The sequence below is a fragment of the Vulpes vulpes genome, chromosome 15 (genome assembly GCF_048418805.1).
Source record: "Vulpes vulpes isolate BD-2025 chromosome 15, VulVul3, whole genome shotgun sequence".
NCBI lineage: Eukaryota > Metazoa > Chordata > Mammalia > Carnivora > Canidae > Vulpes > Vulpes vulpes.
Genome location: NC_132794.1, coordinates 106,784,889 through 106,800,793, shown reverse-complemented (window position 1 = coordinate 106,800,793; position 15,905 = coordinate 106,784,889). Strand labels below are relative to the sequence as shown.

The window sequence follows — 15,905 nt, the reverse complement described above, 5'->3', positions numbered from 1 at the left end:
ATCTATTCTGACAAGACTTTTTTCTCTATGAGACCCTTCTTGAGTTCTTTCTCTAAACTCTCATAGCTCTTTTCCTGGACTCTTTCATTTAATATAACAAACACAGTACTCACTATGTACCTGTTGACTGTGTTAAATGCTTTAAAATTTAACTCACTTATTGCTCACAAGGACCCTTAGGGGAGGTATTAATATCATTCCCATTTCACAGATGAAAGAACAGGTAGGGAGTAACTTGCCCAAGGAAGCTGGTTTTTGAACCTCAGCTGTTCGCTCTCAATCATTATGCCTCATTTAGGCCCCTTAAAATTATGGATCTTGGATTTGGGTTTTTTACAATCTTTACTAAATGTTTCCTGGATGCCCATGGAGTTCCTTGGCAGCAGGGCCTGTATATTCCACTCAGTAATACTGATATATACTTATTCACTGATTAAAATCACATTGCTAATTGACACAAATTCATCCAACACAGAAGGCTCTACCTGGAACCTAAATAGGAAAGAAAATGCATTATTCCAAAGGCTAAAATAAGCTTGGGGCATAGAGGATGCAGAAACTACACTCTAGGTTGAATGGCAGCATCAGGAGGATGGACAAAATGGAAGGTAGTGTCACCTTTATGCCTAAGCAGGTCCCATCCAAAGAAATAGTACTAACTAAAGTTTCTAAATTTTATTTATTTTTTAAATTATTATTATTTTAATTTTATTTATTCATGGGAGACACAGAGAGAGAGAGAGAGAGAGAGAGGCAAAGACACAGGCAGAGGGAGAAGCAGGCTCCATGCAGGGAGCCCGATGTGGGACTCGATCCCGGGTCTCCAGGATCAGGCCCTGGGCGGAAGGCGGTACTAAACCACTGAGCCACCTGGGCTGCCCCAAGTTTCTAAATTTTAAAACTAAAACCAAGAGAGGAAAAAATAAAAATAAAAAATAAAATTAAATTAAAAAATAAAACCAAGAGAGGGAACTCCACTTGGTTCTGTTGTTTTGTTTGCACTGTGATTTATATCACAGTTAAGTGTAGTTATGAACCAAACTGCCTATGTGTGGAAACTAAAGGACATGTGCATAAAATAGGAGAGAGAGGTGTCCTCCAAAATGCTAGAGAAGGGCAGCCCGGGTGGCTCGGCGGTTTAGCACTGCCTTTTTGGCCCAGGGCCTGATCCTTGAGACACAGGATCGAGTCCCACGTCAGGCTCCCTGCATGGGGCCTGCTTTTCCCTCTGCCTATGTCTCTGCCTCTCTCTGTGTGTGTCTCACATGAATAAATACATAAAATCTTTTTTAAAAATGCTAGAGAAAAGGAGAAAAGGAGAGGTGGACACCAAAGGGCTATGGGTCTAAGGAACATGGGAAGAGAAAAGCTACCTCTTGCCTTTTCTCTGTCTCCCTGCCCCCTCACCTTTTCCAGCTCATATACTTGCTGGTCAGGTATGAGGATGTTCTGGGTTCTAGTCCCATCTCTGCTTCCAACCACCTACATGACTTTGGGAATATCTCTCCATCTCCGAGTCTCCATTTTCTTGTCTACAAATAATCACTGGGCTAGACCATAGCATCCCTACTTTTTTTTTTTTTAATTTGAGGTAACATTCACCTGATATAAAATTAACCATTTTAAAATGCACCATCCTGTGATATTAAGAACATTCATGGGCAGCCCCAGTGGCGCAGCAGTTTAGCACCACCTGCAGCCCAGGGCGTGATCCTGGAGACCCTGGATCGAGTCCCACGTCAGGCTCTCTGCATGGGGCCTGCTTCTCCCTCGCCTGTATCTCTGCCTCTCATTCTCTCTCTGTGTTTCTATGAATAAATAAATAAAATATTTTAAAAGAAGGACATTCAAAACATTGTGCAATCACCACTTCTCTGTAGTTCCAAAACATTTTCATTACTCTGAAAAGAAAACCCTGTACTCATTAAGCAGTCAGTGCCTCTGCCTCCTCCTCCCCACACTTGGCAATTGTCAATTTTCTTTCTCCTTATATGGATTTCCTTATTCTTCATATTTCATATGAAAGGAATCATACAACATTTGGCCTTTTGGATTTGGTTTCTATTAGTCAGCATAATGCTTCTTTCAGTTCATACATATTACAATATGTATAAACCTTCATTCCTTTTTATGGCTGAATAATATTCCATTACACACTACAGTATGATTTTGAGCTCTCAGGTTATGATCTCCCTTCCTTTTCAAACATCTGTTCACAAACATGTTATGAACACCCACTAAACACAAGGCAGGTACTAAGGGGAAATGATTGAGAAATTTGTAGTCCCTTGCTTCTTTTATATATATCTGTATATATATATATATATATACACACATACATATGTGTGTGTGTATATATGTATATATATATATATATATATATATATAAACTTTTAATTGGAGTGTGACATTGGGATGACTGGGTGGCTCAGCAGTTTAGCATCTGCCTTTGGCTCAGGGCGTGATCCCGGAGTCCTGGGATTGAGTTCCACATCAGAATCCCCATGGGGAGCCTGCTTCTCTCTCTGCCTCTCTCTGTTTCTCATGAATAAATAAATAAAATATTTTTTAAAAATTGGAGTATGACATTTAAAACTGCCCAAATCATAAGTGTACAGCTTCATGAAAGCTCACAAAGTAAATACAACTATTAACTTTAAGCTAGGTCAAAAGATAAAATATTACTTGCTCCCCATTCTTGTCTTCTCATTACTCTCCCCCAATTCCCATTTTCTCAAGGTCAACACCATTCTGACTTCAAACACTATATATTAGTTGTTCCTGTTCTTGAATTTCATATAAATGGAACCATATTGTGTCTCCTTTCTCATGTCTGGCTTCTTTCACTCAACATCGTGTCTGTGAAACTCTCCCATCTTGTTGCATGTCACTGCCATGCATTCATTCTCAATATCATAATTTATTCATTCATTCTATGATTTTGATGGGCATTTGTGTATTTTATCTCTGTGTCATTATCATAGTGTTGCTATGAACTTTCTAGCCTATGTCTTTTGATAAACTGATACATACATTTTTGGGGCATAAGCCTATGACTGAAATTATTTGAGCCATATATTCAGTTTACTAAATACTGACACGGAATTTTCCAAAATGGTCAGATCGTTTTAGATTCTCATCTCTAGCTTCTAAGGCAGTCCATTCCAAAGCATGGGGCTGGTACCCACTGCGGTACTAGTGGTGCATACAAGGATTTATGTGAGGAGCAAAATAAATAATGTTAAGGCCCAAAGTGAGAAAATTATTACCCTTTTAATGCTCTTTAAATTCTTCGTATTACATAAAGAGAACCCCATGTGATACCAGGATGTTGCTAGCCATCTCTCCATTTCCCTTTTTACAAAGTCTCAGATTTTCAGCAGGCAACTGTACCTACTTGATACTTAATAACATTTTGTTTTAATGTGTTTGTTTTAATTACTTTCTATTCATAGCAAGTTATAAGGTTTTCCATTTAAGTTATTTAACATATTCTTTCAAATAAATTCATTTACGTTTTTCAAAATTGAGTCAACTTAAAGAAAATAGTAAATAATATGCAGATGATATGAGATTCAAGAAACTATGTTGGTAGCGGAATGACTGATGTCCGGAAAATACCTACTTAGAATCTGCATTTACCGAAAAGCCAACGTGTGATTTTTATCTGTGTTTGATGAGCTTGCTTCAAAGTACCATGATCACCACTGAGCACTTGGCTTTCTAATTGACAGAAAATAGAATTTAAATTTATCCCAGTTCTTCCAGTTTTGGGAAGAGAGGCCAATGGAAGTCCAGACAGCATCCCAAAAGTTTTCAGAACCCAAAAACTTGATGTGTATGGCCCACTTGGCTCATTAACGGACAAAAGTTGCATTAAAATTAATTCCGTTTCCTGCAGAATCCAGAAGGCCATTTGCAGGACGGGTAGAAACAGTTATCCACACAGGTTAGCCATATAAAGCAGAAGCTCCCCACCTGGATTAGTCCTTTTTAGGATGGGGCGACACTTAGAAGTGAGGTATTGTTTTCCCAAGCATTCCGTTACTTAGAAGCCGCGACGGGAATTTTCTCCTAGAATTTTCTCTTCGGAATTGGGGCTGAGGCACTTGACAGGTGAGTTGACCCAAGGAAGGTCCAAGCAAAAGGTGGGGAACTCATCTTTCCCGCCCAGACTCCAGCCCCGCCCCGCCGCTCGGGCCTGGCCCCGCCCCCCGCGCAGGCCCCGCCCCCGCCCGGGCCTGGCCCCGCCCCGCCGGAGGCCCCACCCCCGGGTCCGCCCCCACAAGCCCCGCCCCCTCTGCGTGCCCGCCAGTCCCGCGAATCCCGCGCGCACTGAAGATGGCGGCCGCGGTGGGAAGGTTCCTCCGGGCTTCGGTGAGTGCCTGCCGGCGGGGACAGGCGCGGAGACACAACAGTGGCTCCGAGAACGTGCTTCCCACATAGGATCCTGCTCCCTGCGGCCGGGGGGCCTTTCGCCCTTCTTGGAGGGCGCCAGCGGGTAACGGCCCCGGAGGCCTCGGCCGTAGGGAGTGCGCCTGCGCAGAACCGTCCCCCGCCTCATTCCCGTCCCCTCCTCCAGTCCCTCCTCGCTCCGGGTCGAGGGTCCGCAGCCCTCCGTGCACCTGAGCACCTCGCCCGGGAGGCAGGCGCCCTGGCCCCCGTTCCCTGTTCTGTAGCTACTCTATGACCTTGGACACGTGACTTCCCTTTTCGGAACCTCGGTTTAGTGTCCTCGCCTTAAGGTAGAGTGATGCCAACATCAGGGCGTTGCAGCGAGTATCTACCAAATGGTGGATGGAAACCAAAGTGCTGAAGTACAGAGTGCGAAAGTGCAAAAGGCACTTTGCACTTTAGCATTCCTCCCATCCCCTGGGTCTGTCCCCCTCCTCCCGGCAAAGCCTAGTACCCTTTTGGTAGCCCCCCTCCCCCTTCTCCTTGGCTTGGTTGAACTCCAGGCTCTTCTTCCCTGAGTCATGCTAGACGCGATAGTTGAGCAAAAAAAATAATCCCCTTGAGGCCTGTTCAAAATTTCCCAGAGTGTGAACTTTGCTCTACTTGTTTGCTTCTCTGTGGGGGGCTTGGTCTTTTCTGGGAAAACCTTGACATGATTGAACATGCTTATTAGCAGGTCATGCTGGTAAAGGGCGTAAATACGCAGGGCCTGGCCAAGTCCCCTTGGTTTTTGAATCCTCTGTGGTGTTTTTTTTTTTTTAATTTTTTTTAATTTTTATTTATTTATGATAGTCACAGAGAGAGAGGCAGAGACATAGGCAGAGGGAGAAACAGGCTCCATGCACCGGGAGCCTCATGTGGGATTCGATCCTGGGTCTCCAGGATCGAGCCCTGGGCCAAAGGCAAGCGCCAAACCACTGCGCCACCCAGGGATCCCCCTCTGTGGTGTTCTTTTTTTTTTTTTTTTTTTTCTCAACCTCTGTGGTGTTCTTAAGAGCATGGAGTCTTTATCGTCTTATAATTCCCCTCTGCTTTGCAGGGTTTTTAAGAATTATGTATATATTTTTAAAATAAAAGTTATGTATATTTAAGATGTACAAGATGATTTGTATACATATACATAATGAAATGATTACTATAGACCAGCATCTCTTCACATAATTACCGTTTTTTGTGCTTGATGAGTGAGGAGTGTGCCTGAAATCTACTCTCTTAGCAAATTCCGAGCAGCCCGGGTGGCTCAGCGGTTTAGCGCCGGGTTCAGCCCAGGGCCTGATCCTGGAGTCTGGGGATCGAGTCCCATGTCAGGCTCCCTGCATAGAGCCTGCTTCTCCCTCTGCTTCTCTCTCTCTCTGTCTCTCTCATGAATAAGTAAATTAAAAAAAAAAAAATCTTAGCAAATTCCCAGTGTTCAGTACAGTATTAAGTATAGTCATCATTACCCTACATTAGATCTCTAGACTAATTCATCCTACATAGCTGCAACTTTGTACCCTTTGACCAGCATCTCCCCTACCCCCTCTTGCAGTCTTGAGAAAGAAGGAAGCAGAAAGGAATAGGAATGTTAAAGAACATTGAGATTCATTCTACACTGTTACGGGGTTTGGTGTTTAGTTCACAGGAACGAGGATTGCTGAGGCCCAATGGCCTGGTGCTCTTTCAGCCGGGCCAGCCTTCAGGCTACTTTCTAATATAAAGTGTTTCTCTTTCCAGATTGCCCGACATGTGAGTGCTATTCCATGGGGCATCTCTGCCTCCGCAGCCCTTAGACCTGCTGCTTCCAGAAGAACATGCCTGACCAATGTATTGTGGTCTGGTTCTGGTCAAGCAAAATGCGCTTTTAGCACCAGTAAGTATTATGCCTTGGTTTGGCCCAGGCAGTATGAATCATCTCGCACCATGGGCTCTGAAGCCTGGGTATACATTAGACTCGGTTGGGGAGCTTTGGAAACTATAGCACTACCCCAGTCCCACCCTTGACAAATTAAGTCAGTATCTGAGGTGAGACCAGGACATCATTTTGGTTTTTTGGTTTTTTGGTTTTTTAAGCAGAATGTAGTTGACATAATATGGGTTTCAAATGTACAGCATAGTGATTCAAGATTTATATACGTTAGGTGGTGATGACCATGATAAATCTAGTTGCCATCTGTCACCATACAAAGTTGCTATGGTATTATTAACTATTCATTGTGCTGTCTGTCCCCACCCCCCCGTCCATCTTTCTGTAACTGGAAGTTCATATCTTTTAATTCCTTTATTAGTATATCCTAAAAGTTCACTGAATAATTCTAATGTCCAGTCAGGATTGAGAATTACCGAGGCACACTGCTCTTGTGTCACATTTCCTTGTTGGTCACCAGAGGTTTTTATGTTCTGTGTTGAGGAACACATAGGTTGGGGGAGTGGGGGGACTCAGATGCCTCCTGGACCCTGTGTGTGAGGGGACATGAGATAATTGGCAGTGGCCGACAGCCTGTTAGAACCAAGGCTTTTAGATTCAGACCTGGCCATGTTAGAGCATGGATTCCTCCATTATCTGGTATTTCTTGAGATTTACACTGCATTTTCTAGAATGTGGGCTTTGCTAAGATCAGCCTCAGATAATGAGTGGTACTTGAAAATACCTCCTTTAGATTTGTCCCACACCTCCCCCCCCCCCTTTTTTTTTTTAAGATTTAGTTATTTGACAGAAAGAAAACACAAGTAGGGGGAGCTTCAGGCAGAGAGGGAGAAGCAGACTCCTCACTGAGTAGGGAGCCCTATGTAGGACTCAGTTCCAGGACTCTGGGACCATGACCTGAGCCGAAGGCAGATGCTTAACCTACTGAACCACTTTAGCAAAGCCTTCGTTTGTGGGCGAAATGTTCTGAAAAGTTTCACAGTTCCACAACCCTGGAGCTTTAAAAAAAATTTCTAGTAGTGATTTGATGACCCACATTTAAAATTTTCCTTGTTCTCTGTCCCAAACCCCACACCAGCAGCTCCCACTGTTTCTGAAGACCAGACATTTTGATATTTTGTCCCAAGTTCCCAGGTGGAAGTGAGTCCCCTCCAGTTCTAATACATCTCTTGCATCCTTTCCTTCCCTCCTGTCCTTCTCAGGCACACTGCTCCCATCCATACATCTTATTAAGATCACTGAAACCCCTTCTAATACAGTCTCCCTCCTGCTCTCCTTACCCTCCCCAGCCAGACTTAGCTTCCTAAAAACAGCTGATTTACCTTCTATGTCCTACATGGAAATCTCCAGTGAGGACTCTTTTAAGAACAAACTCTAGCCTGATATTTAAGGGCCCTCAGAGTGTGGCCTTCAACCTTTCTTGCTTTGTCTCCTACGCTTCCTTCCAAACACACCTGCTCTCTGTGTTCTAATCAGACTGCCACGGGCTGTTCCCCACACATGCCCTATTCCCTCTTCCCTGTCCCTCCTGGGTATGGCAACAGCTGAACCATATTTAGAATCTATCCCTAGGCTCCTGTCCTCCTCCATTCTATCTTAATTCCATCCCTATCATTTTCTGACATCATCATCTTAGTCTTTTCAGTACCCATAGTATTTTTGAATTGAATTTGGGTACGATCTAGAACTACAGAAGGGGGGACAAATTACCTAAGATATAGCGTTGAACTAAGATACAGAAGGGGGGACAAATTACCTAAGATATAGAGTTAATTGATTTATACTACTAATTAATTATCATGAGAGAGTTGAATAAAGTCAAATAAGTGTGTGATTTAGCAGATGATGAACTATGTGTATGTGTGGGCTTCCTTCAGGTTCCTCCTACCACGCTCCTGCCGTCACCCAGCACGCGCCCTACTTTAAGGGCACTGCCGTTGTCAACGGAGAGTTTAAAGACCTAACCCTTGATGACTTTAAGGGGAGATATTTGGTGCTTTTCTTCTATCCGTTGGACTTGTAAGTGTGATTTCTGTGGTGCTGTAATGTCATTCTGAGAGCAAGCAAAGGTCCCTGACATTTCCTATCTCTGGTTGCTCTCCTGGTCAAGGAAGGGTTCTTTCGGGTCCTTTTATCACTAGTGGCCTTGCTGAGTACAGCTTGCATCTGCAGCTAATCTCATAAATTTAGAGGATGGGGTGGCATTCTTGTTAATGGGGTAGGGTTTTATTTTTTTTTATTTTATTTTATTTATTTATGATAGTCACACACAGAGAGAGAGAGAGAGAGAGAGAGAGAGGCAGAGACACAGCCAGAGGGAGAAGCAGGCTCCATGCACCGGGAGCCCGATGTGGGATTCGATCCCGGGTCTCCAGGATCGCGCCCTGGGCCAAAGACAGGCGCTAAGCCGCTGCGCCACTCAGGGATCCCCCTGGGGTAGGGTTTTAATACGGCTCTGTTCTATGTGCTCCCGAATGGTGGTTCCTGTAAGCCAGGCTGTAAGGAAGTTTTCCCTGGTCTGGAGGGAAAGGAGAAAGGTAAAGATAATAAAATGGGTTTTCTCACAAAGCTACTTTATTTAATTGTTTCTTTATTCTTAGAATATGCCTCTTTTCCCCTGCCTGACCCCATTTTTTAATATGATTCTTAAGAGAGGTGAGTACAATGAGGGTGGTTAATTGTTTTTGCCTTTTTCACCTTTAAGCAAGTTGAACTAGTTTTTAGACTACCTGTGTTTAAATTTTAAATCCTTGTTTTTAAATTCTCTGATGGGAATTTCTGCCCTTTTTTTTTCTAGCACCTTTGTGTGTCCTACAGAAATTGTTGCTTTCAGTGACAAAGCCAAAGAATTTCACGACGTGAACTGTGATGTTGTTGCAGTGTCAGTGGATTCCCACTTCACCCATCTCGCCTGGATCAACACACCACGGAAGGTATAAAGTGCAGTGGCCCTGCCTTTGCACTTAGGATCCCCTAAACTGAAAAGATCCCATGAAAGACTAACCTAGAAGTTGTTAAAGCATGAACTAGTGCTGAAATGGGCTATTTGTGGGCTTGAAGCTTCTGGCAAGTTCTATGAAACTCTGTCCATATCTTGCCTAGCATTGCCTAAATTTACTGCCCACTACATGTGTGTTTTCCAAGGTACAAAGGGTTGGGACACAGGGTTGTGGGGGGTGCCCAGCTGGGGTTCATTGCCTCCTCTCTCAAGGGTACCTTGTAGATCCCACATACTCTGCGTGGCTTGTGGGGTGGTGGTTAGGTTCTCTGATTTCACTCTTCTGCGTGATAACTTTTCTTGTCTAAAAATGCTTGGAGGAATCAAAATTTCTAGCCATTTTGCTGAACTATCAATACCAAATTATTCAGTCTTTTATTTATTTTTTTTAAATATTTATTTAGGGATCCCTGGGTGGCGCAGCGGTTTAGCGCCTGCCTTTGGCCCAGGGCGCGATCCTGGAGACCCGGGATCGAGTCCCATGTCGGGCTCCCGGTGCATGGAGCATGCTTCTCCCTCTGCCTATGTCTCTGCTTCTCTCTCTCTCTCTCTGTGTGACTATCATAAATAATAAATAAAAATTTAAAAAAATTAAAAAATAAAATAAAATATTTATTTATTTGAGAAAAGCAAGAGAGAGAGCACAAAGGGAGAGGGAGAAGCAGACTCCCCGCTGTCCGGGGAGCCCAATGTGGGGCTCCGTTCCAGGACCCCTGAGATCATGACCTGAGTTGAAGGCAGATGCTTAACCGACTGAGCCACTCAGGTGCCCTTATTCAGTCTTTTTATTACTCTTCCATTTTTTTGCTATAGAAACTAACCTTCAAGTAAAAGAATGCATCAAGAATTAGAAAAAGAAAGGTCTCTGGGTTTAAATCCTGCTTCTGTCCTGTTTTGTTCCCTGGAACAAGTTGCTTAACCTTTGTGTGCCTCAGTTTCCTCGTGTATAAAAAGGCAGTGATGGTAGTGTCTGCTCCAGGGTGGTTATGGGGAGGGAGTGAGTTCACAGAGAAGAGCTAAGAGCAGTGCTCAGCCCGCTCTTGGTTCTCCATTGCTGCTGCCTGTCGCCTTTCTTGTTGGCCTCAGACATCACATTACGTGGCTGAGAACGGTGAGAACGAGTGCACTGTGTAACAGCCAGTCATGTTCGCGTTTTTGTTAGAATGGCGGTTTGGGCCACATGAACATTGCACTCCTGTCAGATCTGACTAAACAGATTTCTCGAGACTATGGCGTGCTGTTAGAAGGCCCCGGTATTGCTCTAAGGTAAGATCTTGTTTCTTTTATGAACTTAAACTATTTCATGCTAAGCACCATCCCACTTCTTAGAGAATTTATGGAGCCCTGCTTTCCTTTTGACTTATACCTGGAATTGTAGTTCTGGGAGCCACGTTGGAGCTTCAGCCTCTTTTACTCCATGGAGATTGTCTTCATTTAATAAACTAAGGCCTGGCTTTGACAAAGTTGGCAAGGGAAGAAGGAGGAGTCCTGGCTTTGTCCTCCAAGGATCCCCTTCCCTGTAGGGTCTTGCTAATTTTGCCATTATTTCCCTTGCTATTAGGATTGACAAGGGAGTGTAGGGTGGCTTGAGTGGTTTGTAAGATAAGGCTTGCTTTCTGGAGTGTGGGCCCTGCTCCATCCTAGCCCTGCATCTACATCTATACCATGCATTCCAGCGTGGCTCCACTCGTGATTGAGGAGCTTGGGGCAGAACCCTTTGAGCCTCAAAGCCTAGACCTCCAAGAGCCAGGCCCAGGGAGAAAGAAGTACCTTTTCACCTTGCCTTTTCTCTTGCTTGCTTTTTCCCTACATGATTAACACTTGGAATGCCACACCCCTTTAAGAGAGACTGTTAAAACCTGTGGTTTAGGGCAGCCTGGGTGGCTCAGCAGTTTAGTGCCGCTTGCAGCCCCAGGTGTGATCCTGGAGACCTGGGATCGAGTCCCATGTTGGGCTCCCTGCATGGAGCCTGCTTCTCCCTCTGCCTGTGTGTGTGTGTAGCTCTATGAATAAATAAACAAAATCTTTAAAAAAAAAAAAAAAAACAAAAACCTGTGGTTTGAACATATCTGCATATGTCATGGTAACCCCAGCACTTGTACAGAAGATGAACACAGACCACAGGGCAGGTCGTCTTGTTACACTGCTGCCAAGTGATAAAGAGTAAAGGTCTTGGGTTTTCCTTTAGATTTCTGCTCTGCCTAGACTTAAGGCCAGTAAATTCTTTCTGCTAAGATTTCCCCAGTGATTTTCCCCCATTTACCAAAGAATTCACTCATTTAGTCAGTATTTATTGAATATAGATAAAATCATCTGTCTCCTCCCATATGTCTCTGGTTTCTTGTCAAGATCTGATACAGCAGCCCAAAGAACACCTAGATCACTTATATGTTAAAGAAGTCTGTTCTCTGTGACTCTTCTCTGTGTGAAATTCTGCTCTTTTCTATGTTGGCCTGGTCCACTCACACCTTTGTGTGGCACATCATCAGTAAGATGATGATAAGCGTTTTGTGTAATAGTAAGAGGTGATAAGCTTTTTGTGTAACAGTGAAAACCCCATATTTAAGCATATGCTCAAGTTTAAAGCTTTATTGAGGAGAATTAAAGACAGAAGCAGGTAGAAGATAGACTTCGTAGTTGTTGTGCTGCTGAGGTACTAATGGGGCTAAATCCTGATGCAGAGGTCTCTTCATCATTGACCCCAATGGAGTCATCAAGCATTTGAGTGTCAATGATCTCCCTGTGGGCCGAAGTGTGGAAGAGACCCTCCGCTTGGTGAAGGCATTCCAGTTTGTGGAAACCCATGGAGAAGTCTGCCCAGCAAACTGGACCCCGGATTCTCCTACAGTAGGTTTCTTTTCCAAAAGCAGTGAGACCTCAGCAGAGGGTCCCAGGTCATCACTGCCCTCAGGGCTGCTGGCCTAGAGTACCTACAAAAGGAGCCCACCCTTGGAGCAAGGGTGCAGATAGTGTGCAAATGGGTGAGGCTGCTGAGGGGTGGGGGTTTGGTTGGGACCAAGGATTAGGCAGGCTGCTGATGTAACTTTCATCCATGTATTTTAAAGGAAACAGACCATGCTTTAAAAAATTAAAGAACTTTGGGTTAAAAACAGAGTTTTCCATTCACTTTTGAGGCTTTTATCATAAAGTCAGCCACCTGATTAAATGTTTTTGTATTTTCAGATCAAGCCACATCCAACTGCTTCCAAAGAATACTTTGAGAAGGTAAATCAGTAGGTCATCCCGTGTGTCCCCACCTCTTCTCACATGAGGAAAGAGCGCAGTTGGAACTCACCTTTAGCATTTCAAAAATGATTATTTATTGAAGATAAAACACAATTATGCTTATATTCGTAAATCTAAATGTTTTGTTTTTGTAACACTGGCCAAGGCTTTTAAATGTACTCACATCCTTTAATTGGTAACCTCTTGATGGCTAGCTAGTTTGTAGGATGCTAGTTCACCTAGTCCTTGCATTATGTCTTCATGGGAAAGAGGAAACATTCTTCTTTGTTGGCCTTACTTGAACCTTTATGTTCACCAGAGTAGTACAACAAGCACCGAAGGTTGTGATCAAAGGTCCTAAAACTTTGTTGAATTTCTTTGCGATAAACTAAATTTTTTTTTAAGGCAGCAAAGATCATACATAGTTTTAAGGTGTTAACATCAGTGGTCTAATGTAACTCTTGCAATGGCTGTATATGTATTTGAAACAAATGTGAATCATGTTTTTAAAAAAAACACGGTGGCAGAGTGACTTAAGTGATCATGTGTGTCTCTCATCCTGAGATTAACATAGTTATTTTACTTATTTGTTAGCTAACGTAGGGTCTACATACAACTCTAGATATTGATTGGATATAATTATAGAGGACATTTATTGAATCCAGGAATTGCATTCTGAAATCATTGTAATTATTTTCTTTTCTGAAATGCTCAATGTAAAGTACATAATAAACATATTTTAAAATATTTGCTTGTTCAATACCATTAATTGTTGGTTCAGCTTATATTACAGAACTCTACTCTAGTTTTCCTTTTGATTATATCACCTAACACGTGTGGAGCATTTAATGCAGGGCCCACAAAGATGAGTAAGATGTAGCTCTACACCCGAAGAACTCAGGTTCAGGCAAGAGAGATATGGAAGTATTTATTTGTTTTTGGTGTCTTTTTTTTTTTTTTTTTTTTTTTTTTGAAGTATTTGTTATTTCAGGAAATCCTGAGTGCCTCTCATATGCCAGGTGCTATTTTGCAGGCCCAAGGGTGAACAATGGAGTTACGTTCTTGAGGGGGAAACCCAATAAATATAATAAAAATACATAGAATGTCTGGAAGGGAAATAACTGGAGCAGGGGGCCAGAGCAGAGAATTGAGATGTTCGGGATAGGGTTGTTAGAAAGACCTTAATAGAGTCAATATCCAGGTCTGTTTTCTCATCTGTAAAAAGAAAGCAATAATTGTCCTTAGGGTTTTGAGGAGGATCAAGTGAGATAAAACATGTAGAAAGTAAGGGAGTTAGGAGGGTAAGAAAATGTTAGGCATAGGGTTTGGCAACTGCAAAGACCCTGAGGCAAGAGCAGGCGTAGAGTGGTGCAGTGGTGAAGGAGGAGATTGGTAACAGGCCAGAGTGCCATTTGAACAAGCTAAGGTCTTTGGATTCTCTTTTAAGATGGGAAGTGTAAGGAAGGTTTTGACGAGACTCTCATCAACTTGTTCTAGGAGGATCACTGTGGCTCCTTTGTTAAGAGTAGACCGTAACAGTCCTGAGAAGAGAAGCTGGCTGGATTTGTGATATACTTGAGGGCAGAGCCAGCAGAATGATACAGATGTGCTAAATACCATGGCACAATAGATGCATTCCTGGGGCATAAGGGGAACACTGAGGAGGGACACCCTACCCAGGGAAGAATTTCCTGGAAGGAGAGGTGAACTCTTGAGGCTATACAGAAGTGAGCCAGGTGGACTGAGCAAAAGAAGTTGCAAAGTTATGTCGGCCTGAAGAAAACCAGGAGCTGGTTTTGTGTCCCTGGAGGGGAAGGTAAGGCAAGGGATGGAATAGGCCCGCACGTGTGGGCCACGTGAGAGGCCCAAACAGCATTTCCAGTGGACCCCATGTCATATTAGGCTTTTCACATGTTTTACCTCATTTGATCCTCAACAAAACCTCAAGTAGATACAATTATTGTTCTCATTTTACAAATAAGTACATAGACCCATTTATATTGACTTGACCAGGGCCATCCAACTAAGTAATTGGTGGTGCTGGGTCCCCAACCCAAGACTCACACCAGGATCCCTGAACTTAAACATCCAGGAACAACAACAAAAAACATGGAGGAACATACATTCAAGAAACACATAACCCCCACCTACACTAGGGCAGGGCAGGGGCTAGGGGAGGCAGCAGCAGGAGGAGGGAGGTGCAGTTTTTCTCTACAACCAGCCCCTACTCCATCTGGCATTCAAAGAAGGAACTGGATCTGCCCCACTGCAGTCCTGATGTCCCCTTCACAGGCTGAGAAGGGCCCCACACTTAGAAGGGCGCTGGGCCTGGTTTAATGCTCTGATGTTGACTTTAAAATTCTCAACCTTGGGGGATCCCTGGGTGGCGCAGCGGTTTGGCGCCTGCCTTTGGCCCAGGGCGCGATCCTGGAGACCCGGGATCGAATCCCACGTCGGGCTCCCAGTGCATGGAGCCTGCTTCTCCCTCTGCCTGTGTCTCTGCCTCTCTCTCTCTCTGTATGACTATCATAAATAAATTTTAAAAAAAAAATTTAAAAAAGCGTATTTAAAAAAAATAAAATAAAATAAAAAAATAAAATTCTCAACCTTGGGGATCCCTGGGTGGCGCAGCGGTTTGGCGCCTGCCTTTGGCCCAGGGCGCGATCCTGGAGACACGGGATCGAATCCCATATCAGGTTCCTGGTGCATGGAGCCTGCTTCTCCCTCTGCCTATGTCTCTGCCTCTCTCTCTCTCCCTCTCTCTGTGACCATAAGTAAATTAAAAAAAAAAAAAAAAAATTCTCAACCTTGGGCAACCCCGGGTGGCTCAGCGGTTTAGTGCTGCCTTCGGCCCAGGGCGTGAGTGAGCACGGAGCTTGCTTCTCCCTCTGCCTGTGTCTCTGCCTCTCTGTGTTTCTCGAATAAATAAATAAAATCTTTAAAATAAAATTCTCAACCTTTTAAAAATAAGGGGCGCTACATTTTCAGATTTCACTGTGAAATTTAAGTAACCAGTCAGACTCTCCCCGGTGCCCTGCACACTAGACTTTAAGGGCAACTGAAGATTTTCCACGGTGATGTCCCAAGAGGTTGGTGCACCCGTCCTCCGGGAAGGCGCAGGTTCTTCTCAGTGGGGCTGTGATGCGGCGGTTCGCACGGGCGACTGGAAGGGCCTGGAAGGGCCTGGAAGCGGCGCAGCCACCCTACCCGGTAGGTGAGGTTGGGAAGGCTCGGTGCGTGGGGGTGGCACGCGGGGACAGCAGGCAGCGGGCGCACCGGGCCCGCCCCCCGGCCACGCGGAGCCGCGGGCGCGCCGGGACCGGG

At 44.2% G+C, this 15,905-nt stretch overlaps 1 protein-coding gene across 1 annotated transcript; it reads left to right on the top strand.

Annotated features, from left to right (window-relative positions):
• The first annotated feature begins 4,284 nt into the window (after positions 1-4,284).
• On the top strand, positions 4,285-13,328 carry PRDX3 (peroxiredoxin 3). Its single transcript, XM_072740220.1, has 7 exons — positions 4,285-4,377; positions 6,169-6,304; positions 8,236-8,377; positions 9,156-9,291; positions 10,519-10,622; positions 12,038-12,203; positions 12,540-13,328. The coding sequence occupies exons 1-7, from the start codon at positions 4,342-4,344 to the stop codon at positions 12,591-12,593; spliced, it is 774 nt and encodes a 257-aa protein (XP_072596321.1). The 5' UTR covers positions 4,285-4,341; the 3' UTR covers positions 12,594-13,328.
• Positions 13,329-15,905: the final 2,577 nt, after the last annotated feature.